Below are 25,397 nucleotides of genomic sequence, written 5' to 3'. Positions count from 1 at the left end.
GGATGCTTTGTTGGGCGCTCAGTATGGGACATAGTCAAGCGGTGGACCCTGGAAGGAGCGTTTCTGAGTGTACGAAATCTGAGGATATGTACAAAACATGAGACAAAATTTCGTAAGAAAAAGTCTATGAAAACCAAATCATACGAAATCCAGGGCATACGAAAATCAAATTTCAGCTTATGCCACCAAGCTCTCAATGTTGTCCTCTTGATAACCTGCTCTTGAATCTCTGAATACTTGCTTTTACTGTCTTCTTCTTAATATTGTGATTCTGATGTTATATTTAACTGGTTCTTTTGTCAGTATCGCAACACTGAACAGTCTCATTCTCTTGGTATCATGCAGCTACCTCTGTAGTGTGCTATAAACGACAAGTCTATGTTCCCCTGACATTTTCATCAATTAAGTGCTATCACTATTGCACTAGCAATGACATGGTGATAATATTGTGTTGTTGAAGTGATATTCTTACTCCCGAGTTCTCAATACCATACTTTTACTGTTGAGTTCTCCATATTGAGAAGTTTTATGTGCTGCTCTATGCCCCGTAAAGAGTGACTATATTTCAGTTCCTTAACAATCATCTATCACATGTCTCTGCTTGTTGGGAGCTTCCCCGAATGTTTTTCAGTTTTCCAAAGCAATGCATTATCTCTGTGCCATAGATGTTCTAGATACTCAATATCTGTCTGTAGGGTCAGGAAGTTCCACAACCATCACAGCTTAGGTATCCTTCACAAATTCTTTCCAGTGGAAAAGAAGATTGAATCACTGTAATACTTCATGTAACTGACCCAGGAACTCTAGGAGAGGCAGTAAAAACTAAAATCCTCTCTAAGAACCAATAAGAAGGATAAAAGAAAGGGCTGATGGCAAAACACCAGCAATGTCTATCACATGAACACCTAGTATTAAAAAATCATGAAATTATTTTTGAAAAAAGTGTTGATAAAATCAAGTCAATGTCTATGACATACATTGGCAAAATAACAGAATAAATCTTGACACAACTTAGAATAAATCACTACATAACTTCTACTAAATAAATCATTCTAATAAGTAAAATGAACTAAGCAAAAGTTACATTAGCCAAAAATATCTCATATTATAGCAACTTTATCAAGAAATAAATACTACAGCAACTTTATCAAGAAATTGAGCAAAATCCAGGAAAGAAGGTGTTATATGTTAGTGCTAACATAATTCATACTGGAAAGCACTATGGCAACAAATGACAACTATTAAATCAGGTAAGAGGTGTCTTTTACAGAAAGTTCTTACCCGACAGGAAAAATAAAGAACTTTTTTTTCAATTTAGAACTCCATTTAAAGGTGATATCGCACTATTCCAAGGAGAAAAGCATTCATAAAATAAGAGGTTTGTAGGTTGGAGGGACTTTCTTATGGTCACATTAAACTGCATAATAACTGAAATATTGTAGGGACACCTCAGCTTTAAACAATACATGATTGACTTACAGCGGAGATATCTATAAAGTCTACATTTTAATAAAAACTCACTGATAATTACAGGAACTAACATCAATGTCATATTTACAATTGACTCTATAGCCATGTTTTACCTTTTCAATGACAGTTAATGTTAACATGTGATCATTTAAAAAAATAGGTTGTTCCATAATTCAATAACTGTTCTACACTCCTGAAAAACTAAACCTGTACAACTGACATTTACACCTCACCTTATGCTTTGTATGTTTATAATCTTTACATATGAAGCACATCAGGGGAGCTGCTTGACATTCCTCTTCAAGGCATACAAATTCAACTGGATGAAAAGAGTGATCCACACATCTGGGTTTCTCACGAGGTTTTTCTACGTGTGCAAGGAAAGAAAAATCTTTAAGATCTCATGCAATCATGGATGCCAAGTAACTCTTTACATAAAACAATTTTAAATCTATTTTAAATCTATTATAAATTGCTTTGCTGATGTTAATTTATTATATACTATACTCTTGACAACTGAAGATTAGGTATCCCATTTAAAAAAATTGTTTTGATGATGATTTCAGCATAAAGATTACATAATTAATTACTGCAAAATCTCTAACAAAAAATCTACTAACAAGATAAACATGGTGTTCTTGCAATATTACTGATTCAGAATCAAGAGTCAAGACACGGTGATGATATTATTACGTATTATATTACAGCTTCATTCTTATTATCATTATTATCAAATATTTAAATAAACAATATAGAAAATAACAAATACCTGATAAAGGAATGCGTTTGTGTTTATGAAGAGTTCTAGTTGCATGAGTGCGCTCTGAACAGTCTAAACACAGATGAGATGCACAAACTGTACAGTATAGTACAGCAAGGTGATCTTCATCCTCATCACAGGAAATTCCAAGCTGGAAGTAATATACATTCATTGAATAATCATTGATGACATTCGAAAAAAATGCAATCACAGATATAAATAATTTATCCTTGTAAAATTTCCCTTTGGCTAACAGAAATCACCTCACATAAATGGGAAGTAACAACTAATTTCATAAAGTCTTTTTCTAAATTAATCTCCAATAACAAATTTAGTTTACTTTAAACAATATTCTATTCCAGTTCCATTCCACAATTCTTATTCAAAATTCTTTTTCAGTCAATATAACTGTGATGTGCCACAGACCATAAACAAACTTCAATTGTCCATCTTTTAATTTCACCCATTGAAGTGTGCTGCCCCTTAGCATATAATTTGAAATGTAGCCTTGAAAAAATAAGTTCATTTTCATTATTACATGTTCAACAAGACCGCAAATTGCCATGGAAAATAATCCATGTTACTGCAAATTAGACAAAGTAAGTAGTAATACTAATTTTATTTTCATGATAAAATTAAGTTTAATATATACTTACCAAGTAATTACATAAATATATTTACTACTCACGCAGCAACTTGCATTTAAAAATTGCGGTAGCGCTTCTATTGTTTTTGTGTAGATGACCACCCACCCCACTATCGAGGAACAATAGGAACAACAAAGCAAAAGACTTCACTTCTTTTGCCCCTTTATAGTGGGGCAGATAAAAGAAAATTTGTGCAAATAATGATACAAGATCAAATTTGGCACAAGTGTCCTCCAAGGTATACTAATCAAATCTGCCTGATTGGCCAATTGAAAGTCCAAGATGGCGACCATTTTCAAGATGGCCGCCAAAATAACCACCCGAAGTAGATGTTTTGCTTAGAAATATTTGTAGTTGTCTGATCTGCATGATCTAGTGTGGATTCCTGTTTTGAAGCCTGCTGAACTATATTTTCCTATTTAAGAAGCACTCTGAGACATATTTCTCAAGATGACCACCAAGATGTTTGTCTTTCTTTACTTGAGTTTTGTCCCGGCTAGTGCATTTTCAAAGTTATGCTGTTTATTGATCTGTTACCGTTCACATAAGCAGCTGCAGAGTGATGTGCGTGGAAGCTCTGCCTGAGAGCACTTGCATCTTCCTTTGCAAACCTTCTTACAGGAGCACTTTGTCAATTCTTGACAGCTTGCTGCAATTGGTGGTAGTGTTGTCCAATGTATCTGCCATGCTTCTCCTTTCTGTGTCCAACCCCATTCAGCTGGACTGCTCATGTGTGGATTACAGTGGGTTGTCTGGCCCCAGATGATCCCAGCCTGGTAGGCTGCATGCTTTGCATGTTCTCTGAGGGCTGCCTGTGTTGGTGGAATTGAGTTGTATGGCCTCTGCTTCGTCCACACCAGTGGCTGTGCTCAATCTGTCGTACGAGGACAATGAATCTTTCCAGCCTCTGCATGTCAAGATCACAAATCAATGTTGGATGCTGGCTGAGATTGATGAATGTTTCAGTAATATCATCAAATACATTCCAAGTCTGCCATGCAGATTTCTTCGCTTTCCCACAGAAGGCAGACACAATGTCATATCCAGCGAATGCCTGAAAGTAGGGGATCCCTCTAGCTTTCTCAAGCCCAATTGCAGAAACTACCTCATGGACTGGAATACATCGCATGTCGGCTCCTTGGCCAAATTGCTATGACTAGCACAGCTGTGTCATTAGCCTTGATGATTATAGACTTGCTCCCGTCAGTCGTTGCATCCCTAGCGTGAACAAATATTTGACTGTCAGCTTCTTCATGACAACACGGGGACACGGCATCCAGAGACTTCACTGTGTTGCTAATGGCATCCTCTCCTTTTGTGACGATGACTGTGCTTGTCGTTCCTGCTTCACACATCTTTTCGGCCAGGAAGTGAAACAGTTCAGTCTTGTTGCTGGGGTCACAAAGGAAGCTTTGACAGTTTCCTGGTGTCTTACTTGTTCCTGTAACTCTTCTTCTGATTCCTTTCCCCCTTTTTGACCTCTTCTCTGATTTCAGACTTGATTTCTTGTATACATCAAAGACTATGTCTACCGCTTGTACCGAGCACCACAGGATTCCACCTTTGGGATGATGTCTTCTTTGGCATAGGCATTAAATGTCTTTGAAGTGTGTGGAGGTGAAACATTGATAAGTGCTGAGCCGTCAATGATGATTGTATCTCCCTTTGGTTCTCCCACTGGGACATTCACTTGCGCTTCAAGAATTTCAACCAGCTGTGGATTCTGCCACATATGAAGCTTGCCACTGTCACTGAGAGGAGCAGGGTATGACTGATTCTCGTGCTTGAAGAATTCTTGCAAGTCACACTGTCTGTTCTGGCTTGAGATGAACAGTCGCAAGAATAACTGACAGTCATCTTTTAGGACTTTCTCCTTAGAAATTCCCTCAGCTTGTTCTTGTTTGAAGAATGAAACAAGGTTCTTCTTGACTGAGTGATAGAAAAGACTTTCAGCTTCATCCTCTAGTCCTTTCACAAATGATAGGAACTGCTCTTTGCCTCGCTGGTGATGTGTAGCTACCATTTCAGCTAGAGTTGGGTCTGCAATGTTCTTTGTATCTAACACCATCAGGTCTGCTGATTCTTCTTGGAATGGAATACCCATCTCCTGCATCACTGCAGAGAGTGATTTCACCTTTTCAAAGAAAGAGTTCTGGGCACTCGGTGTCTGCTGCTGTATGTGGCATCCTTCGTACCAGACATGGCCTCGTATCCAGCCAGTAGACGACTAACTTCAGGTCCAGCGACCATCCACCTACGAAGTGATGACAGGTCTTCTGTCAACCCAATTGCTCCTCCGTCACCTTTGATCACTGCATTATTGTGCTTGTGAGCTTGATCAATCGCCATGCCAGAGAATTCTCTTCTCGACTTGTGGATGGCTAAGTTAACATTGTGAAACTCCTTGGCCACGTCTGGATGTTGTTGTTCGAGTGACATCATATCTCAGAGGTGAATAGTGATCCACCGGGCATAGTTAACAATGTTATTTGCAAAGAAGTAAGGCACCAGTTCTGAAAGTGCTTCATGGTACAAGTTGAAGTCTCCTTCTCTGAATGAGCAGATGAGGGTGAATGTTGTGAGTTCCGTGTCCAGCACCAGACTCCAGAATTGGAACTGTGGACTCTCTTTCTTCCGTTTTTCACACCAATCCTCAAAGGTTATTTCTGATGTGCTAGACTCTTCAGAGCAGAAATCATGATATGCCTTCTTCATCAGTTTGTACAAGCTGCATGCTGTAATCTGGTGTGCTTGTCTTGTCTTTGCGACACTGGATGCAGACAGGTAAGACTCTGATGTACCAGAGGAGGCCACCCCTGCTTCCACAATGGCACTGGTCCCCCCACTGTCTCGTAGCAATGTTCCTATTGGTCTCAGTGAAACCATTTCTATATGAAGGCCTCCGAACATGACAATGAACTTGTCCTCTCCATATTCTTGCCACTTCCACTGTATTTGTTTTGTCAGAGCATACAACGGTTGGTCAGCAACAATTACATGTGTCTGCTGTGGGTTCAATAAAGCCACTGTATCACAGACTGTCTCCATGGCATGCTTGATAGTTGCAACAGAGTATGCCTGGTCTTGCCACATAGGTATCATTGCTGATATGCTCACTCCAAATAAACAGCTCCTTTTCTGTGTTGCATATGCTGACTGCATCAGCCACATTCTCAGTGAGGAAGACTTCCTCTAACCAAGAATATTCTTTCAAATGTGACCAGATCGACTCTGGTGCTAGTAAGGATTGGCTTCCAGAAGAAATGACTTCTGGAGAGGGATTGAAGCCCGTTGAGAAGCTAGATAAATTGATATCTAACCACTCAGACCCTGAATGACGTACGATATATGGTAGAACCATTGTACGTATAGGGAACCAAAGAGAAACTTTGATTGTCCAATAACAAACCAATACACCAGGGAGTGGAGCATATACTACCAAATAGAGGGTTTGATATTTGTATATTAAGCGACCACAATATCAGTATGACTACCTTACTCACCTGTATCAGACCAGTCCAGCAAATGACGTGTCTATTCCTTAACCCGCCCGAAGGAAGAAGGAAAGGTACAAGAGAAAGAAGGCGACCAGTCAACTCACTCATTCTCTCATCCACACAATCATCTTAGGTAAGACACAAAAGTGCACTGTTAAGGGCAACTATGAGTTACACAACCTGTTGGGCAGCCACCACAGGACCCAGGGAAAATGTGTCCGCAGATCTGTGGGCAACATCCTTAAGATAGAAAGAGGTGAACGTGGACTGGTGTAACCAAGTACCAGCGCTCACCACTCTATGTACAGCCAAGTTCCTTTTGAAAGCCAGAGAGGGACCAATGCCCCTAACGTCAAGAGTCAAGTATGCCTGTCTGATGGCTTCCCATATCCAAAAAGAGATAGTATTCTTAAACACCTCTTTCTTCGTACGGCCTGTGCTAACAAAAAGTCTGTGGCAGCCTCGTCTAAGGTGCCGAGTCCTTTTAAGATAGCAACGCAGGGCCCGGACAGGGCACAACAAAAGCTATTGAGCATCACCACCCACAAAGTCATTCAGTGATGGAATGGAAAATGAAGTAAACCTGTCATCGTGCACAAAGGGATTTTGGGTTTTGGCCACGAATTCCGGGACAAATTCAAAGGACATCAACCCCCAACCCCTGGTGTGCTTCACATCATAGCTCAGACTGTGGAGCTCTCCTACCCTCTTGGAAGATGCCAAGGCCAGAAGGAAAACGGACTCTTAGTGAAGTTCTTGAGAACCAAGGAAACATCCCACGTCAGAGGCTTGAGCTCTCTAGGAGAATTTGACTGCTCAACCCCCTTAACTAGCAAGTTAAGTTCCCAGGAAGAGGAGATGTCGATACCTCTAAGGCGTAACACCAAACTCAGGGCTGCCCTGTAGCCTCTAATGGCAGAAACGGACAAACGTTTCTCGTCTCGGAGGTTTTTAAAAAGTCTGCTATTCGCTCAATAGAGGTTGCGAGTGGAGAAAAACCCTGTTTACGACACCAATCACACTAGATCGCCCATTTGCCTTGGTAAACCGCAGTGGTCGACTTTCTGAGGCTGCTGGACATAAGCCCTGCTGTTCTGTGAGAAAAGCCTCTCGCTTGGAGGAGATACTTGATAACCCCCAACCGTGAAGAGACAGGGATTCTACTGACTGGTGGAACCTTTCAGCATGGGGCTGACACAGGAGATGTCGCCAAGGGGGAATCTCCCTCGGAACCTCTGACAACAACGACAGCAGATCTGGGAACCATTCGGCCTGAGGCCACAGAGGGGCTACCAAAGTCATCCTGAGACCCTGTGAACTCATTAGCCTGTTCAGAACTAGATGGATCAAACAAAATGGAGGGAAGAGATACACCTCCAGGTTGTCCCAGGGATGTTGGAATGTGTCCTCTGCTAATGCTAAAGGATCTGGGATCACTGGACAGAATATCTCCAGCTTCCTGTTGAAGCGAGTCGCAAAAAGGTCCAGCATGGGTCTCCCCCAAACCTGGAAAAACTCGATCCCGAAGACTGAGTTTGTCTGCGGCCATATTCTGTTTGCCTGGGATATACCTGGCTGAGAGCTCTACTGAACTGCTGGCCGCCCACTAGAGAACCTCGACGGTCAAGGCATGAAGTTGATGAGAAACCAGGCCTCCCTGCTTGTTCACATGGGCTATCACCGTGGTGATGTCCAACATGAGAAGGACAGAATGACCTTCTACCTTCTCCCAAAACTCCTTCAGACCCAGGAAGGCTGCCTTCAACTCCAAGACATTGATATGTTGCTGCTTGTCCTCCAAACTCCAAACACCTGAAGCGATGAGGTCGCCTAAATGAGCCCCCCAACCTGCGAGGGAGGCTTCTGAGAACAGAAGGAAGTCCGGTGGAAGAGAACGCAGAGGGACACCCTTCAAAAGATTTTGGTCGTCCAACCACCAACTAAGGTTTTCTCTCACTTCCAGAGAGAGGAACCTTTAACAGGGGTGAGTCCCCCGCCGGAGAGCAGAATTCTCCCAGGCTCTATTGCAGAGACCGAAGATGAAGATGCCCATGAGGGACCAGTTTCTCCGGGGAAGACAACACTCCTAGAAGAACCTGCCACTGATGAGCTGACTGATGTGTTTCTGACAGGAAGTCGTGGGCCACCACCCACAACTTCTCCAATCTCTGATCCAATGGGAAAACTTTTGCCACTGTCGTATCGATGACCATGCCCAGGTAGAGAATCCTTTGACTGGGTACAAGGTTCGACTTTTCCTGGTTGACTACGATGCCCAGTTCCAGACAGAACCAAAGTAGATGATCCCTGTCCTGCAGCAGCTTTTCTCTGGAAACTACCAAGACCAACCAATCGTCGAGGTACCTCAGCAAACAGATCCCCTAGTTCCTTGCTGGATGAGTGGTTTTCGTGCTCGGCTGCCAATACGGTGGTTCGAAGTTCGATTCCCGGCTCGGCCAACGTGGAATCAGAGGAATTTATTTCTGGTGATAGAAATTCATTTCTCGATATAATGTGGTTCGGATCCCACAATAAGCTGTAGGTCCCGTTGCTAGGTGACCAATTAGTTCCTAGCCATGTAAAAATATCTAATCCTTCTAAAAATATCTAATTCTTCAGGCCAGCCCTAGGAGAGCTGTTAATCAGCTCAGTGGTCTGGTAAAACTAAGATATACTTAACTTAAACAGATCCCCTGAGCATGGGCCCAACTTGACACATGAGAGAAGACCCTTGTGAACATTGAGGGCCCAAAGCATAGGACTTTGAACACGAAGACCCTGTCCCTAAGAGAGAAGCAAAAGAACTTCCTGGACGTCGGATGAACAGGGATTTGGAAGTATGCGTCCCTTAAGTCTATTGACAGCATGAAGTTGCCTTCCCTCACAGCTGCCAACACCGAACGCGGGGTCTCCATCTTCAACCGTGTCTTCCTGATGAAGTGATTCAAGGTGGATAAGTTGATCACAGGTCTCCATCCTCCTGACGCCTTGGGCACCAAGAAGATGTGACTGTAAAACCCCAGAGACGGACGCACCACTTCCTCTATCGCATCCTTGTCCAGCATCTTCTGGACTTCCTCCCGAAGAGCCAAGAACTTCAGAGAATCTGGAGGATATGCCTTCCTGAGCTGCGGCTTGTCCGACAGAGGAGGAGAGAAGTCGAATCTCAGTAGGTACCCCACCCGAAGGACATCTACCACCCACCACCCGTGGCGCAGGAAAGGGAGAGGCACCTAACCTACAAGGAGCACCACAATTCTCTCCTTTTGAGAGTGTTAACTCTGTTGAGAATGTTTGTGTACAATGTTGCACATTGCACTCGTCATTTGTTTGTGAGGTTTGTTTATGTTTATGTTGTGAGCGGGAAAGGGAAGCAATTGAAAACTATGTAGGCACTTGTCAGGTTGGAACTGAGAGGTAAATAAAGACAGTTTTTTATGTCTGCCTTTGATTTATCCTGCCACACTGGTCTACACGATAAACAAATGGTAGCAGAGTGTGGTTGTGGCAGGAAAGAGGGGATTACCGAGAACTAGTTTAGAAGATGGGCTACGACATCGTAAACATAAGTAACGCAGCGAATGTGGCGGTAGGCTGGTGTTGCTGGTTTTTGGTGCTGATAAGGGCTATGACCGCTGGAAATGAGCTAAAAGCATGGCAGCTTGTCACAAGCATCAAGAAAAAGAAACAGGCTGTGGTTGTTGCCCTGCCATTCCCAGAAGGAAGCGAGGTAAGGAGCAAGATTTTCGAGGAAATGGATATTGATAAGTTGACAGTTGAAGATGGAATGAAAGTTTTGCTTCAACACTTGGACTGGACCAGTGGTACAAGAAGGATGAGATGTCAGCAGCGTATGAGGCATGGACAAGGTTTGACAACTACGGAGAAGGAACATACAATGGTGAAGTACATTTTGGAATTTGTGAAGAGAAGTACAGTTCTGGAGAGGTACAAAGTAAGTACACTAAAATGTATTTTAGCATTGAAGTTACTAGACAGTGCAGGGCTAGAGGTTAAAGATAAGCAAACAGCATTGACAGCAGTGTCCTTTAGTGAAATGGCTAAAATGTTTGATTTCATGCAGCAAGCCCTTAAGAAATTTTTTGGTAGTCAGGAAGAGTTATCATTGGGTGCAGCGTTAAACAGGAGTGAGAGTGAGACCCCTGCTGTGGTGATAAAATCTGAACCACTATTTAGCATGGCGGAGGGTAATGTTATTACACGTGGAAGAGGACAGGGAAGGTTTAGAGGCAGAGGAAGAGGAAACATAGTAGTAAACAGAAGTCTTGGCCGACATATATGGTAAGGTTTAGGAAATGTTATTTATGTGGATCAGAGTACCACCTGTCTCCAGCATGTCCAAAAAATGTATGTAAGTAGTGTAAAGGAAGAAGAGTTATATTCTGTTATTCAAAATCCAAAAATGATGTCAGTGTTGATGACAGAATCTATTAATTGTGCTATCCTAGACACAGCTTGCAGTTCTGCAGTGTGTGGTAGTGATTAGTTGAAAGCTTACACACCTTTATCAGACAAAGAAAAATTGCGAATAGAAGAGGAAGAAAGTGAAACAACGTTTAGGTTTGGTGATGGTAATGTTTATAAGTCAATGATGAAAGTAAAATTTCCAGTGAACATTGTAGGTGACAAAGCGCTCTAAGTGTAATAGCAGATGTGGTGGACTGCTCTATCCCCTTTTTATTCAGTAAAAAATCAATGAAGAGAGCAAAAATGAAAATGGACTTAGAAAATGATACTGCAGACATTATGGAAGAAAGTTGAAATTGAGGTGCACTTCCTCAGGACACTATTACCTTCCGCTGAGGGATGAGAAAGAAGCCTGGAAGAATACAGAAGAAATAATGATGACCTTGGGAGATAATGCAAAAGAAAAGAAGAAGATAGGAAAATTGCACCAACAATTTGGGCATCCCTCATCTAAAAGACTGATTCAGTTGTTGAAAGATGCTGATGTTACAGATGACATGTGCTGCGTGTATACTGAAGAAATATCATATAGCTGTGAGATATGCATGAAATATAAGAAAACACCATCAAGGCCAATTGTCAGCGTGAATATGGCAAAGGAGTTCAATGAAGTAGTGGCATTAGACCTAAAGGAATACAAAAAAGGGGATAGTATATATTTTCTGCATATGGTGGACATGGCAACGAGGTTCTCAAAGTCTTGTGTGACAAGAAGTAAAAACCCAAGGAGATAATAGAAAAAAATTATGGAGACATGGTTGGGAACTAGTTTGGGACCCCCTGTGAAATTCTTGTGTGATAATGGTGGAGAGTTTGCAAATAACACCTTTTAGAAATGTGTGAGAACATGAACATTCAAGTGATGCATACAGCAGCATATTCTCCCTTTAGTAATGGCCTGTGCGAGCATATTCACACAGTTATAGACGAAATGGTAACAAAAATGATGGCAGAGCAACCAGAACTGTCTTTAAAAGTAGCTTTGGCATGGGCAGTCAATGCTAAAAATTGCCTTAAAGTAGTAGGGGGTTTTAGTCCTTATCAAGTTCCACGCTGGACGAGTGGTTTTCGCGCTCAGCTGCCAATTTGGTGGTCCGAGGTTCGATTCCCGGCTCGGCCAACGCGGAATCAGAGGAATTTATTTCTGGTGATAGAAATTCATTTCTCGATATAGTGTGGTTCGGATCCCACAATAAGCTGTAGGTCCCGTTGCTAGGTGACCAATTGGTTCCTAGCCACGTAAAAAAATCTAATCCTTCGGGCCAGCCCTAGGAGAGCTGTTAATCAGCTCAGTGGTCTGGTAAAACTAAGATATACTTAACTTAAGTCCTTATCAACTGGTGTATGGGCAGAATCCTAGCCTACCATGTACCATGAGTGATGAACTTCCTGCACTGGAGGGTACAACATCTAGTGAAATGGTTGCCAAACATCTCAATGCTTGCCATTCTGCAAGAAAAGCCTTTATTCCTTAAGAATGGAGATCAAGTCTGTTTTAAGAGGGAAGAGCAAAAGGAATGGAAAGGACCAGCAACAGTCATTGGTCAAGATGCAAAACAGTGATTTTGAAATATGGTTCAAATATTGTAAGAGCACATGAAACACATTCAGGAAATACCATATAGTTTTGATAAAAACGCTGAAGAAGGAAGAAATGCGCTGCTTGATATGTTGAGGCATCAGAGAGAAAAGGATGAGGCAGACAATAGTAAGAAGACTGAGATAGAAGCAGTTATAAATCCAATGGAAAGTGAAAAAAATGAAGATGAAGAACAAGAGAACCAAACCATTGACTGGAACAGAGATGTAGAAAAATGGTTACCAGTTTTAGAAGATGAAGTACAGGAACCCAGTGAAATCGTAATGGCTTGTAAAAATGTTATTGTCATGATACAATAAAGTTTTATGCATACTTACCTGGCAGATATATACGGTGTATGGCCCACCCGACCTCCCCTCAGGAGACAGGTGGAAGAGAAAATCTGTCTTAGAAAACGGGAATTATTCCTATTCCTGCCACCAGCGGTGGGGCGGTAGATCACCTGACCTACCTGTAGAGTGTGCCGCGAAATTCGAATTTCTATCGGGGACGACGGAGTCTATAGCTAAGTATATATCTGCCAGGTAAGTATGCATAAAACTTTATTGTATCATGACAATAACATTTTTATGCATTCAACTTACCTGTCAGATATATACTTAGCTGATTGGCACCTTTGGCGGAGGGTAAGAGACAGCTAATCTACTGAAATAGACAGGAAACAACATATGTTGTAGGTAATAAAATTAAAAACCTTGATTCCTACCTGTGTTAGCGAAAGACTTCATGGCTACTGCCTAGGAGCCCGTATCACTTCAAGAGCCTCAGCGAGGTAGTGACCTCATGCTAAGAGTTCTTGATGGTCTGTTACAGGGGTCTTACCCACTTACGCTTCAGAACCTTAGGATCTTTGTCAATGGGGTCTTATCCACTTACATGACAAAACCCCTTGCCTATTGGCATGATCATAGAGCACAACACTAATCCCGATCACCTGATCCTCATTGGGGTTAGTACTACGATTGAAAGGAGTCATCCCCGAACATCCTTTCAAGCAACCCACAACTCAACAACAATATTAAAACTAATTATTAAAAATATTAAAAACAAATTTAAGGATCAGCGTCTGCTCCATTTCCCAGCATACTATCCGCTGATACATAAGGTCCAAGAGCGAAACATTTATCGTATGTTATTCTAACATCCTTTAAATAGTGGGATGCAAATACTGAATTGCACCTCCAATAAGTTGCTGCTAAAATGTTTCTCATGGACATATTCTTCGTAAAAGAAAGGGAAGTTGCCACAGCCCGGACTTCGTGAGCTTTCACTCTCAGCAGCTTTAAAGAGTTCTCTTGGCAATTCCTATGAGCTTCGGTAATTACATTTCTGACAAAGAATGCCAGTGCGTTCTTTGACATCGGTCTCTTGGGGTTTCTTACCGAACACCAAAGACCTTGTCGACATCCCTGAAGCTGTGTCTTCTTTTCTAAATATTTTAAGGTCCTGACTGGGCAAAGGGACCGATCCAACTCTCTTCCTACCAGAGAAGAGAGTCCCTTGACTTCGAAACTTCTAGGCCAAGGTTTAGAAGGGTTCTCATTCTTTGCTAGGAAAAGATCCTGGAAAGAAATGACAGCCGAGTCTTTTCTAAATCCCACCCGAGAGTCCAAAGCATGCAATTCACTGATCCTCTTAGCAGTTGCTAGAGCCAACAGGAATATGCATTTGCTAGTAAGATCTCTGAATGAGATTTTATCTATAGGTTCGAACCTGTCCGACATCAAGACTTTAGGACAACGTCCAGGTTCCAACTCGGGGGAATCGACGATCTCAATTTCTTAGTCTCGAAAGACCTGATGAGATCATGAAGATCCTTATTATTCTCGAGATTCAGCCCTCTGTTTCTAAAAACAGCTGAGAGCATGCTCCTATATCCCTTGATAGTTGATACGGCCAATTTGGACTCTTCTCTCAAGAAGAGGAGAAAATCCGCGATTTCGGTTACAGAGGTATTGGAAGAAGACAGCTTCTTCGACCTACACCATCTACGGAAAACTTCCCACCTTCGATTGGTAGACCCGCAGGGTAGAGGCTCTGCGGGCTCTAGCAATTGAAGTTGCCACTTTCTTTGAAAAGCCTCTCGCTCTGACCAGTCTTTCGATAGTCGAAAGGCAGTCAGGGAGAGACTTTGGATGTTTTTGTGGAACCTCTCGAAGTGGGGTTGTCTGAGCAGATCTGTCCTGTCTGGTAGAGATCTGGGGAAGTCCACCGTCCATTCCAGTACCTCTGTGAACCAGATTCGGGAAGGCCAAAAGGGAGCAATTAGAGTCATTCTCATTCCTTCCGATGCCACAAATTTCCTTACTACTTCCCCCAGCAATTTGAATGGGGGAAAGGCGTATGCATCTATGCCTGACCAATCCATGAGGAAGGCATCGATCGCTGTGGCTCTGGGATCTTCTTCTAGCGAGCAGAAGTTGTCTATTTTCCTGGAGAGGAACGTGGCAAACAGGTCGATCTGGGGGTCTCCCCAGAGTGACCATATTTGTCTGCAGACTCCTGAGTGGAGCATCCACTCTGTCGGGAGAACCTGGTTCTTTCTGCTCAACCTGTCTGCCCTTAGGTTTTTTACTCCTTGGACCAAACCTTGTACGCAGAATAATGCCCCGTTCCTCTGTCCAGGTTAATAGAGCTCTCGCTATTTCGTTCAGAGAGAAAGAGTGAGTGCCCCCTTGATTCCGGATGTAAGCCAGAGCTGTGGTGTTGTCGGAATTGACTTGAACTACCACCCCTCTGACTTCCGCTTCGAAGTATTCCAGGGCTAGATGAATTGCCAGGAGTTCCTTCGCATTGATGTGCAGAGTAGTTTGTTGTCTGGTCCAAATACCTGCTACTTCCTTTGGACCAGTGTTGCTCCCAACCTGTTTCCGAGGCATCGGAAAACAACACTCGGTGAGGGTTCCGAATCAAGAGGGACACCCCTTCGTTCCTTGTTAATGGGGTTAACCACCACTTTAGGTCGGATTTTATCCCCTGTTGGATGGGAAAAACGTCTGACAAGTCTCCTGTCTTTTGACTCCACATCCTCTTTAGATAAAATTGCAGAGGTCTGAGATTTAATCTTCCCAGGGAAATGAACTACTCTAACGAGGAAAGGGTGCCCAGCAGACTGAGCCATTCCCTCGCCGAGGTCCGTTCTTTCCCTAAGAAGTTTGAGATCTTTTCTAAGCCTCGAGTAATTCTGTCTTGAGATGGAAACGCCCGAAAACCCAGAGAATCCATCTGTATCCCCAGATAGACTATGTTCTGTCTGGGGATCAATTGTGATTTCTCGAGGTTCACGAGCAGTCCCAGAGATTTTGTCAAGTTCAAAGTCTTCTCCAAGTCCTTCAAGCACTGAATTTCCGATTTTGCTCTTATTAGCCAATCGTCCAGATAAAGGGATATATTTATCCCCTCTAGATGTAGCCATCTCGCAACATTCATCATTAGCCTCGTGAACACTTGAGGGGCCGTTGAAAGGCCGAAGCATAGGGCTCTGAATTGGTATACTTTCCCCTGCATCATGAATCGGAGATATTTCTTCGATGATGGATGCAGGGGGACATGAAAGTATGCATCTTGTAGATCTAAGGAGACCATCCAATCTCCTGGACGAAGAGCCGCAAGAACCGATTTTGATGTTTCCATAGAGAACTTTGTGTTCTCCACAAATCGGTTCAATGCGCTCACATCCAGGACCGGTCTCCACCCTCCCGAGGATTTCGGAACCAGAAAAAGACGGTTGTAGAATCCTCGGGAATGCGGATCCCGAACCACTTCGATGGCCTCCTTTTGCAACATCTGTTCTACCAGTTGCAATAATGCTTCTTTCTTGGCAGGGTCCCTGTATTGGGCTGACAGTTCCCTCGGGTTCGTAGTCAAGGGAGGTCTGTCTCGAAAGGGGATCCTATATCCCTTTGTTACCACGGAAAGGGACCAAATTTCTGCCTGTCTCCGAGCCCATTCTTCGGAAAATTTCCGAAGTCTGGCTTCCTACCGGTGCTTGAAGGACTGTTGTCTCATTTCGCTCTCTTGACAGGTCTGAAGGAAGACCTACCTCTCTTCTGCACTCCTCTCTTCTTAAAAGAGGGTCTGGCCGAGGTACTCCCTCGAAAGGGCTGTTGAGGAGCCCGAGTCTCTCTCTTAATAGGACCCGAAGTCCTCGATTTCTTTGCAGATTGGGCCAAGAGATCTTGTGTGGCCTTTTCTGTCAAAGAATGAGAAATATCTTTTACTAGATTTGACGGAAACAATTGGTCCGACAGAGGAGCATACAGAAGAGATGACCTCTGAGTAGGAGTAACTGCTTTCGTCAGAAAAGAGCTAAATAAGACTCTCTTCTTCAGAATACCAGTTCCAAACAGAGGCCACCTCTCCTGATCCATCCTGAACTGCCTTGTCCATACAGGAAAGAACACTATGAAGGACTTCTGGACTAAGAGATTCCTTCTCTTGTGTCTTTTTGGCCAACACCCCAAGGGACCAGTCTAAGAAGTTAAAAACTTCTAAGACATTAAACAATCCCTTGAGGAGATGGTCCATCTCAGAAGTCCCCCATGTGATCTTTGCTGATGACAAGGCTTGTCTCCTAGACGAATCCACCAGATTCGAAAAATCTGCTTCGGCAGTGGACGGGAGAGCTAGACCCCGTGGTTTGCCCGTCTCGTACCAAATTCCCTTCTTTCCTGATAGTCTGGAAGAAGGGCAGGTAAAGACTGTCTTCCCCGCCTTCTCCTTGGATTCCAACCAATTTCCTACGAATCGGAGAGCCTTGTTCATGGAAATGGTTGGCTTCATTTTAATAAAAGATGATTGTTTCGGGACCTTCGTGCTTGTAAATAAGGACCTTGGAGAAGGAGGAGCAGTCGGGCTTAAAGAGTCCCCAAACTCTTGAAGTAAGAGGGCTGCCAGCGTCTTGTAATCTGACAAACCTGGAGCCGAGTGATCTTCAGAGTCCGAAACCTCTTCCAAATCCAATTCCGAAGAGGATTGTTTATTTCCAGCAGGAGACTGGCCTCTTGCAACATCCACCCCACTCTCGCAAGAACGACGACCGCCTGTGCGATAACTTGCGTCCCTACGAGAGATAGGTTGATCCTGCACCTTATCCTTCTCCTGGCAAGAGCGATGGCCGCTTGTGCGACACCTTTCTCTCCTGTCAGACGAAGGATGTCCTCTCCTATCACTTTCTCCGGAACCACCTATGTCCTGACAAGGAATACGGCCGCTTGTGCGACAACTAGAGTCCTTGTCAGGTAAAGGTTTATCCTTCCGAAAGCTAAACAAATCCTCTTGGCTTAATTGTCTTTTGGAAGAAGTCTGTCTCTTATTTGTCACTTGTGGCTCATTGCGCCGGGTTGGCGCTTGTGATTCCTTGCGCCAGTTCTGGCGCATTTCGGCAGGGTGGCGCTTCTGGCACTTGTGGCGCATTTCGGCAGGGTGGCGCTTCTGGCGCATCTGGCGCCTCTGGTGCTTCTGGCGCATTTCGCCAGGCTGGCGCTTCTGGCGCATATGGCGCATCTGGCGCTTCTGGCTCTTCTGACTGTATGGAGTCTCAAACGCATTAAATGGCGCGTGCGCCAGGTTGGCGTTTTTGGCGCATTCTTCATACTCCTCTGAGTATAAGCCGAAACTTCCGTTTCTTCTTTCCTTCCCTTCGTCTTCTTTATAGGAAGGAAAGAGTCCTTTCTCCTGGGAGTTTCCTTAGTAAAAACTCCTACTAAGGCCGAAAGTTGCTCCTGCACATTTAGGATAATTTTCGCAGCCGCATTCTCTTTTTCCTTCCCTGATTCAGGTGAGGGATGTCTAGAAGTGGAAGGAAACTCCGATTTCCGTTTAGGAACCAATCTCCTTTTCTTCTTCTCACAAGGTGATAGATCGGAGAAAAGCTCAGGGCTTGAATCCAAAGTTGGAGCCTTCCAACTTCTCTTTAAGGGGCGTGACAGTTCATCAGAACTCCATCCCCTTACATTCGGTGAAGAATCTGACGAAGAAAAAACACTTCTTTAGGATGCTTTTTCGATAGCGATCCTTGGCAGTTCGGGTCGTCACAGAATCTGCCGAGGGGACGCCTGATCGGTGGGGATTCTCCGTAACCTCCGTAAGGCTTTCGACATTCCTTCTCCTCTGGGCCTGTGAGCTTGGAAGAGGTCTAGGCCTGGGAGCGAGACAGAGCCGATCAGACGCACCCTCCACTGCACTAGGGACACTTAATTCACTATCACTGTGCTTACCTTTCAACGTCAGCATTTGACGTTCCATCCTTTGTAGCGCAGCTTTAAGATCTGCAATTTCCGTTGCCGGATTTGCAGTCTTAGTACTAGAGGAAGAAGATAGAGGTTTAGGGTTAGGTGTTAATTTAATAGGCTCGTTAGAGCGAGACCTACTTACGCTTCTGGAGGAAGCCTTCCTAGCCTATCCATATCTAATTTCCTTAAATATGAATTTAAATTCTTCCATTCTTCCTCATTCATATTTACACATTCATCACAGGTGTTAGAAATTGAACATTCATTCCTTCTACACCCCTTACAAACTGTGTGAGGGTCTACCGAAGCTTTCGGTAGCCTCACCATGCATCCCTCATTTACACACTGTCTTCTAACCGTAAAGCTAGAATCCGACATCATGAGAAATATCCAAAACCAAGTCCAAAAAACAGTCCACGAAAGAGTATGCCAAACCAAAGATCCAATACGTCACCAAAATAACCGGCTTAGAAGATCAATAGCGATGAAAAAACACGAAAATCAAATCAGGAGTAACAACAACAATGTTGCTGTCACGGCCGATAGAGAAAATCTGTCTTAGAAAACGGGAATGATTCCTATTCCCGCCACCAGCGGCGGGGTGGTAGATCACCTGACCTACCTGTAGAGTGTGCCGTGAAATTCGAATTTCTATCGGGGACGACGGAGTCTATAGCTAAGTATATATCTGACAGGTAAGTTGAATGCATAAAAACACAGATTGTCAGAAACTTGATAAAGCAAAACAAGAAGAAGGCATTGTCAGTACGATGGGAGGTGGCAGAAAAGGAAAACAGTGATGGGAAAAAGAAAATTAAAGCACGGCTAGTTGCCAGAGGTTTTGAGGAAAAAGAAGAAATCCAGTCAGATTCTCCCACTGTTAGCAAGGAAGTGTTGAGGTCCTTTGTTGGTATATTGTCTTCCAAAAGATGGGCAGTGAATTCAATTGATATTAAGGCTGCATTCCTACAGAGCGAACAGTTTGAGCGTGAAGTGTATCTTACTCCACCTGTTGAAGCTGGCTGTGATGATAATGTACTATGGAAATTTAAAAAATGTGTATATATGGTCTTAATGATGCTGCTAGAAAATGGTATCTCACAGTGGAGACTTTCCTGTTGAAGATGGGATGTAATCAGGTGAAAACTGACCCTGCAGCATTCTATTGGTATTATGAAGGAGATCTGTGTGGTGTTTTTGATGCATGTAGATGATTTCTTGTGGGGAGGAAGAAAGAAATTTGCAAGTGTAGTCATTGCACAAATCAGAAATAATTTTCAGGTTAGGGAACAAAGTAATGCTATATTCATACACATTGGCCTGGATATTGTGCAGAATAAGCATGGTGTCACACTTCATCAAAATGAGTATTGTAAATCTCTTGAATCTATGACTGTAAGTGCTGAGAGAGGATTAAATAAGAATATGGAGTGCAATGAAGAAGAAAAGGAGAATTTTAGGGGTCTAGTAGGCCAACTAGGGTGGTTATCCACAAATTCAAGATCTGACTTGGCATATGATGTGTTGGAACTTAGCTGTAAAATAAATAACCCTACAGTAAAAGATCTGATTGAGGCAAACAAATGTAAGAAAAGCCTGTGCCACTGAGAGCTGTATGTACTTCCCAGGACTGGGAGACAATTTTAAGCTTAAGTTGGTTGTGTACAGTGATGCTTCTTATGCCAATCTCTCCGATGGATTTAGTAGTGCTGGGGGCTTTGTGATTTTATTAGTGGGTGAAAATGGAAATAGTTATCCTTTATACTGGGAGTCAAAGAAAATCAGAAGGGTAGTAAAAAGCACTCTTGCAGCAGAAACACTAGCAGCCGCTGAGGCAGTGGATATGGCTTACTATAATGGAAACATGTTGTCCCAAATATTGTATGATGGAAAGAGAAATCTGCCTGTGGAACTCTACTATGTGGATAACTGTTCACTTTATGAGAATGTGTACTCTGTTAAAAATGTTTCAGAAAAGAGATTGAGCATTGACATAGCTATTCTCAAAGAATTAGTTCAGAATGGAGAGTCCAAGATATTTTGGGTAGATTCAAAAGCACAGTTGGCTAATGTGTTAACCAAAAAGGGGGTAAATTCTTTGAGAATAGGTAAAGTGTTTGAGAGTGGATCCCTGAAATCTTAAAATAGATTTTATTAGACAATTTTTTTTCCTATGCCATATAATGCTTGTTGCTTTGGACATAGATTCTTTTTTTTTTTCAAAAGAGAGGGAATATATTAACTCTGTTGAGAATGTTTGTGTACAACATTGCGCATCGCGCACGTCATTTGTTTGTGAGGTTTGTTTATGTTTATGTTGTGAGCGGGAAGGGGAAGCGATTAAAAACTATGTAGGCACTTGTCAGGTTGGAACTGAGAGGTAAATAAAAAGTTTTTTGTCTGCCTTTGATTTATCCTGCCACACTGGTCTACACAATCAACAGAGAACTCCCATTGAAAAAAAGAACCGCAAGCCCTAGGGAGCCGTCTCTATTGGCTTTGTCTGTGCACGACAGTACACCAAGCCAGTCTGCATTGAAGTCTACAAACAAATCATTGCAGTCCTCGACTTTCTTACCACTTCAAAGACTTCAAATATATGAGAGAGAAATGGGGGGCTCCAGGGTTATGTGTCTTCCACTGGTGTGGGTGGTATAGTATGCTTAGGTATGGCGATGGGCACTAACGTTGTTTCTCTGTCTTGTCCATTTTTTACGCATATTTGGCCCCATTTGGGTCCGGTCTATTTCTTTAATTTTGTCGGATAATAATTGGAAAACAATTAATTTCTTGTAATATAATGTTGTCCAGCATTAACACATGGGTATTACCATTTCTGCATGCCTCATCTCTTCTTTTACCATGTTTTATATGTTCTGGTCAGATCTTTTAATTTCTTAAAAAAATCAAACATTGAATGTCCCCTAAAATTTCAACACTGACTCCAGTTTTCCATTGTCTTTTGTTTTAATTTTTCCAATTTTATCTTCTATAGTACGTACTAAGTTCCATTTATATATCTGATCTACTTAGCTATCCCTAAGATTTTCTTTATTCCTTGTCTTTGCTCAGACTGATCCCATTCCTCAAAACTGTTCTTTGTCCTTGCCACCTGACTCTGTCAGTTACCCTTCTCCACATAATACAGGGATTTCTTCTTTCTTTCAATTACCCCATAGCCTTGCCGATTCCACCATTAGGTCTCTTTCTCTTTATACCCATTCGTAGATGTCTCACCAGCTCTTCTGCATTTTGTATGCCTCCTTCCTGGAATTTTTATTCAATATTTACTTATATTTTTCTTCAGTATTCACTGTAATATTCATTTTCTTTTACTAATTGTTAGACCCATTTTCTTCGTATTACAGGCAGTCCCTGGTTATCGGTGGACTCGGTTAATAGTGATCCGGTCTTATGACACGTCTAAAATGGGCGATTTTCAGTGCCATAATGCACAGAATACCAGTTTACGGCGCCGATAATACAGTTATGGCACCAATACATACCTAATAGAGGCGCCACTAACCAGTTATCAGTGCCAAAATACAGTTATTGGCCCCATAAGCACCATAAATTGCCGAGTTTTGGTTAACGGCTATTTTCGCTTATCATCAAGCCCGTCAGAATGGCATCCCTGCCGATAACCCAGGACTGCCTGTACTGATCAATGACATATAGCCAAGTAATGGAAATGCACAAAGAAGGATGACTACAATAAATCTGGCAACATCAGAGAGAGAATGAGAGAGAGGATCTTAGGAAACAACGATGCCTGACTGAATAAACTTCAAAGACTGTAACTAATGCTGCATTTTGCAACTCCTCTCTTTTCACTGGTTCTTGTAGGTTCATTTTATGAAGGCTAGCTGAATGCCAAAACATAAAACAATAAATAAAAGAATTATTATAACTGATAATGAAAAGAATGAGAGTAAGTTGATTCAAGAGACAAGAGGGAAGCACAATGCCTACAAACTTATAAGCAACAATTCTGGAATGATATAACCATCCCTGTATTGTTTATCCTTTGTGATTATTTCTATTATCAAATAATTAGGAATCTCTATTATTGAAAAAATTTGCTAATACAAGCTTTGCAACAATTGGTTGCCAGATAGATCTGCCCAAAAGCCCAATCCTGTAAAACCCAATTTATCTTACCTCTTTAAATAGTACTTACTTCTCTCTGCTTGATTAAGACCTCTGGTAAGAGGACAGCATCTGAACGAGACGAAGATAGTTTTTCTAAAAGCTCAAGAAGTGCAAAATTTTTCTTTAATCCCCAGACTCCTGACGCACCTAGAATAAAATTTACTTATGAATTCAAAATACAATACATAAAGAAGCAACATAAAAATACTAAACTACAAATATTCAATTTACAATATACTGTACTTATACAAAATGTTAAAAAAGTCTTTACACAAAATTTTGCAATCAGTCGTTGCAACTGAAATTGTTATGCTCAAGATTCTCCTTCTTCCTTTCATTTAAATAGTAAACACCTCAGCAGTTACAAAACCCTGTCTTTTAGCTAAAAAATTTATTTAAAAAATACAAAATCTAAATTAATATTAGTTCCTCTTATAAAAACATTACTTCATGTCTGAAAACCTAAACATGCAAAGAAATGGATTACTCAATTCTAATGCCGCAAAATCTTGAGAAACAAGCTTTCTTATCAGCACTCACAGCTTCTCTATATGTAATTACTAAACAGACATACTGGCTGGCTTATTCAATCCCTCATACCACCCACAACTTGCAAAAAATACCCTTGTGTAATTTGATCCAATGACCTCAATCTAACATAATTTAAAAACTATGTATCGAATCAATTAATCAGCCAGTCCCACCTGAATAATAAGAGAGGTTTGTACATTATATGGATTTCATTTTCACAAAAATAATTCTATATGCATATATGAATATACATATAGTACATATATCATGGAAAAATTTTTAAAAATTCAAAATAAAATTCATGCTATGCTACATACCAACAGGAGTTGGTTGCCTGTCAAAAGGGCAATGAATATTATTATCAAGAGTTGGAAGGCGTAGAAGACAGGCATGACAGAGGGTATGTCCGCAAAATAAGAGACGTGGAACTTTATCTCCTCCAAGACTAAAACCATCTTCACAAACACGGCATTCTAGCTGTAAATATGAAGAGGGAAATGTTTTATTAGCAGAGAATCTACAAATACTAAATTTAAAAATTACTTTGTAAAGTGATGGGATTATTAAAAAAATCAATATGTATTTCAACAACTTTGTTTTGGCACTAAAAACACATCTCTAGACAAACTCCCTGAATAGCTATTTCTATGGGAGGAGCCATGCTGTTATATTTGGATGCTGGCTACCTACAACTTTAAGCCATCAAAATACTGGCACTTACTCCAACACCTTATGGCGCCGATAACCAAAACTCGGCACATTATGGCACCATAAATGCCAATTTTATGGGGCTAGACAAGTGCCATACGACCAGATTGCCCTTAACCGAGTCTGCCAAAAACAGGCAACTGTCTGTAATAGGTAGGTGGGAATATGGACATTTTATTCTCCAAACTATAGTGTTAATGTCACGGTAATCGCTCTATAGCGAAGTAAAACATATTAAAAGAAAGGAAAATGCATTTTCTTCAAGTAGGTCTGCAGCAAAGAGGCATTTGCGCACGTGATGGAGGTGCCTGTTCTCATGATGGTTTGAGAATCCCCAGGTGACACACAGAAACTCAACAGGCGCCGACGTGCTGTCAGACCACGCCACGAAATATGATGCAATATTTCGTGGAGATCCTTTTAAGACGTTCTTGTCATCTCGGAAGCCTGTGACGTTCGCTGGTAGGCCCCGCCCCCAGATTGCCGTATATATACGACTGACGAAGTACCAGGGATCAGATCATCAGTGAGAGAGCAACAGAGATCATCAGTTAGAGACCAGCAGAGAGCAGAGATCATCAGAGAGAGATAAGAGAAGAAGGAACAGACGAAGGATAAGAGAGGGAAAAGGCGCTCGAGAAACTGGTCTGAGTCGAGTCAAGTCGTTCACAGTGAGAGAGAGAGAGACAGAAGTTAAGTCGTCCATAGCCGGAAAGGGAGATATTCCGACGTTGAGCAAGCCTTCAGAGAAGAAACATTCTACAAGAGGTTTCGAGGAGTTCCTGCCCTTCGAGTATCAAGAATATACGTACTTTGTTTTCTGCAATACGGAGTCAAGAAGACATCTGAAGTTACAGTTCTCCTTTTGTGAAGCCATCGCTTCGAGCATTGATTTCCGACAGCTGCAAAATTTGCCAGCAAGCATTTTCATTACCTCACTGTTTCCCCAGTTCACGCATTGTAAGATTTTACTTTGGTTATGTAAATAGGAGAAACCATTCTGCATTTATCTTTGTTAGTAAGCTTGTGAATAAACCTTTGTTCTGTTTGTGTATCTTTCTATATTCGTATCCCCAGTTTCAACTGTTGGTGTCAAATCTTTTTGTTTATTATAATTATGAACCTCAAGCAGACCTCTCGGGGTTCGTAACAGTTAATTACTATGAAAAAGAGAATTGTTTGCATTAATATAAATGCTTGCTGTACCTTACCAGGTGAGAGAGCAGTTGCAGGTGAGTACTGCCTCTGGTCAGCGCTCTCTTCACCTGTAGGAGACATGGCAGCAGAGGCCAGTCTAGTGACACTAGTGTT

The 25,397-nt window shown here is 42.1% G+C and overlaps 1 protein-coding gene across 3 annotated transcripts in view; it reads right to left on the bottom strand.

Annotated features, from left to right (window-relative positions):
• LOC135226027 (E3 ubiquitin-protein ligase TRIM23-like) overlaps window positions 1-23,855 on the bottom strand; it is a gene marked incomplete at its 5' end in the record, with an annotated part of 91,489 nt that extends 67,634 nt beyond the window's left edge. For all 3 annotated transcript variants that reach the window (XM_064265514.1, XM_064265507.1, XM_064265521.1), the window contains 4 exon segments: window positions 1,704-1,837; window positions 2,240-2,381; window positions 22,876-22,994; window positions 23,696-23,855. In XM_064265514.1, the coding sequence (XP_064121584.1) occupies window positions 1,704-1,837; window positions 2,240-2,381; window positions 22,876-22,994; window positions 23,696-23,855 (555 nt within the window).
• Window positions 23,856-25,397: the final 1,542 nt, after the last annotated feature.

This window comes from Macrobrachium nipponense, chromosome 20 (assembly GCF_015104395.2).
Source record: "Macrobrachium nipponense isolate FS-2020 chromosome 20, ASM1510439v2, whole genome shotgun sequence".
Classification (NCBI taxonomy): Eukaryota; Metazoa; Arthropoda; class Malacostraca; order Decapoda; family Palaemonidae; genus Macrobrachium; species Macrobrachium nipponense.
Note: the sequence above shows the minus strand (reverse complement) of the source record. Positions and strands in the feature narration are given on the sequence as shown.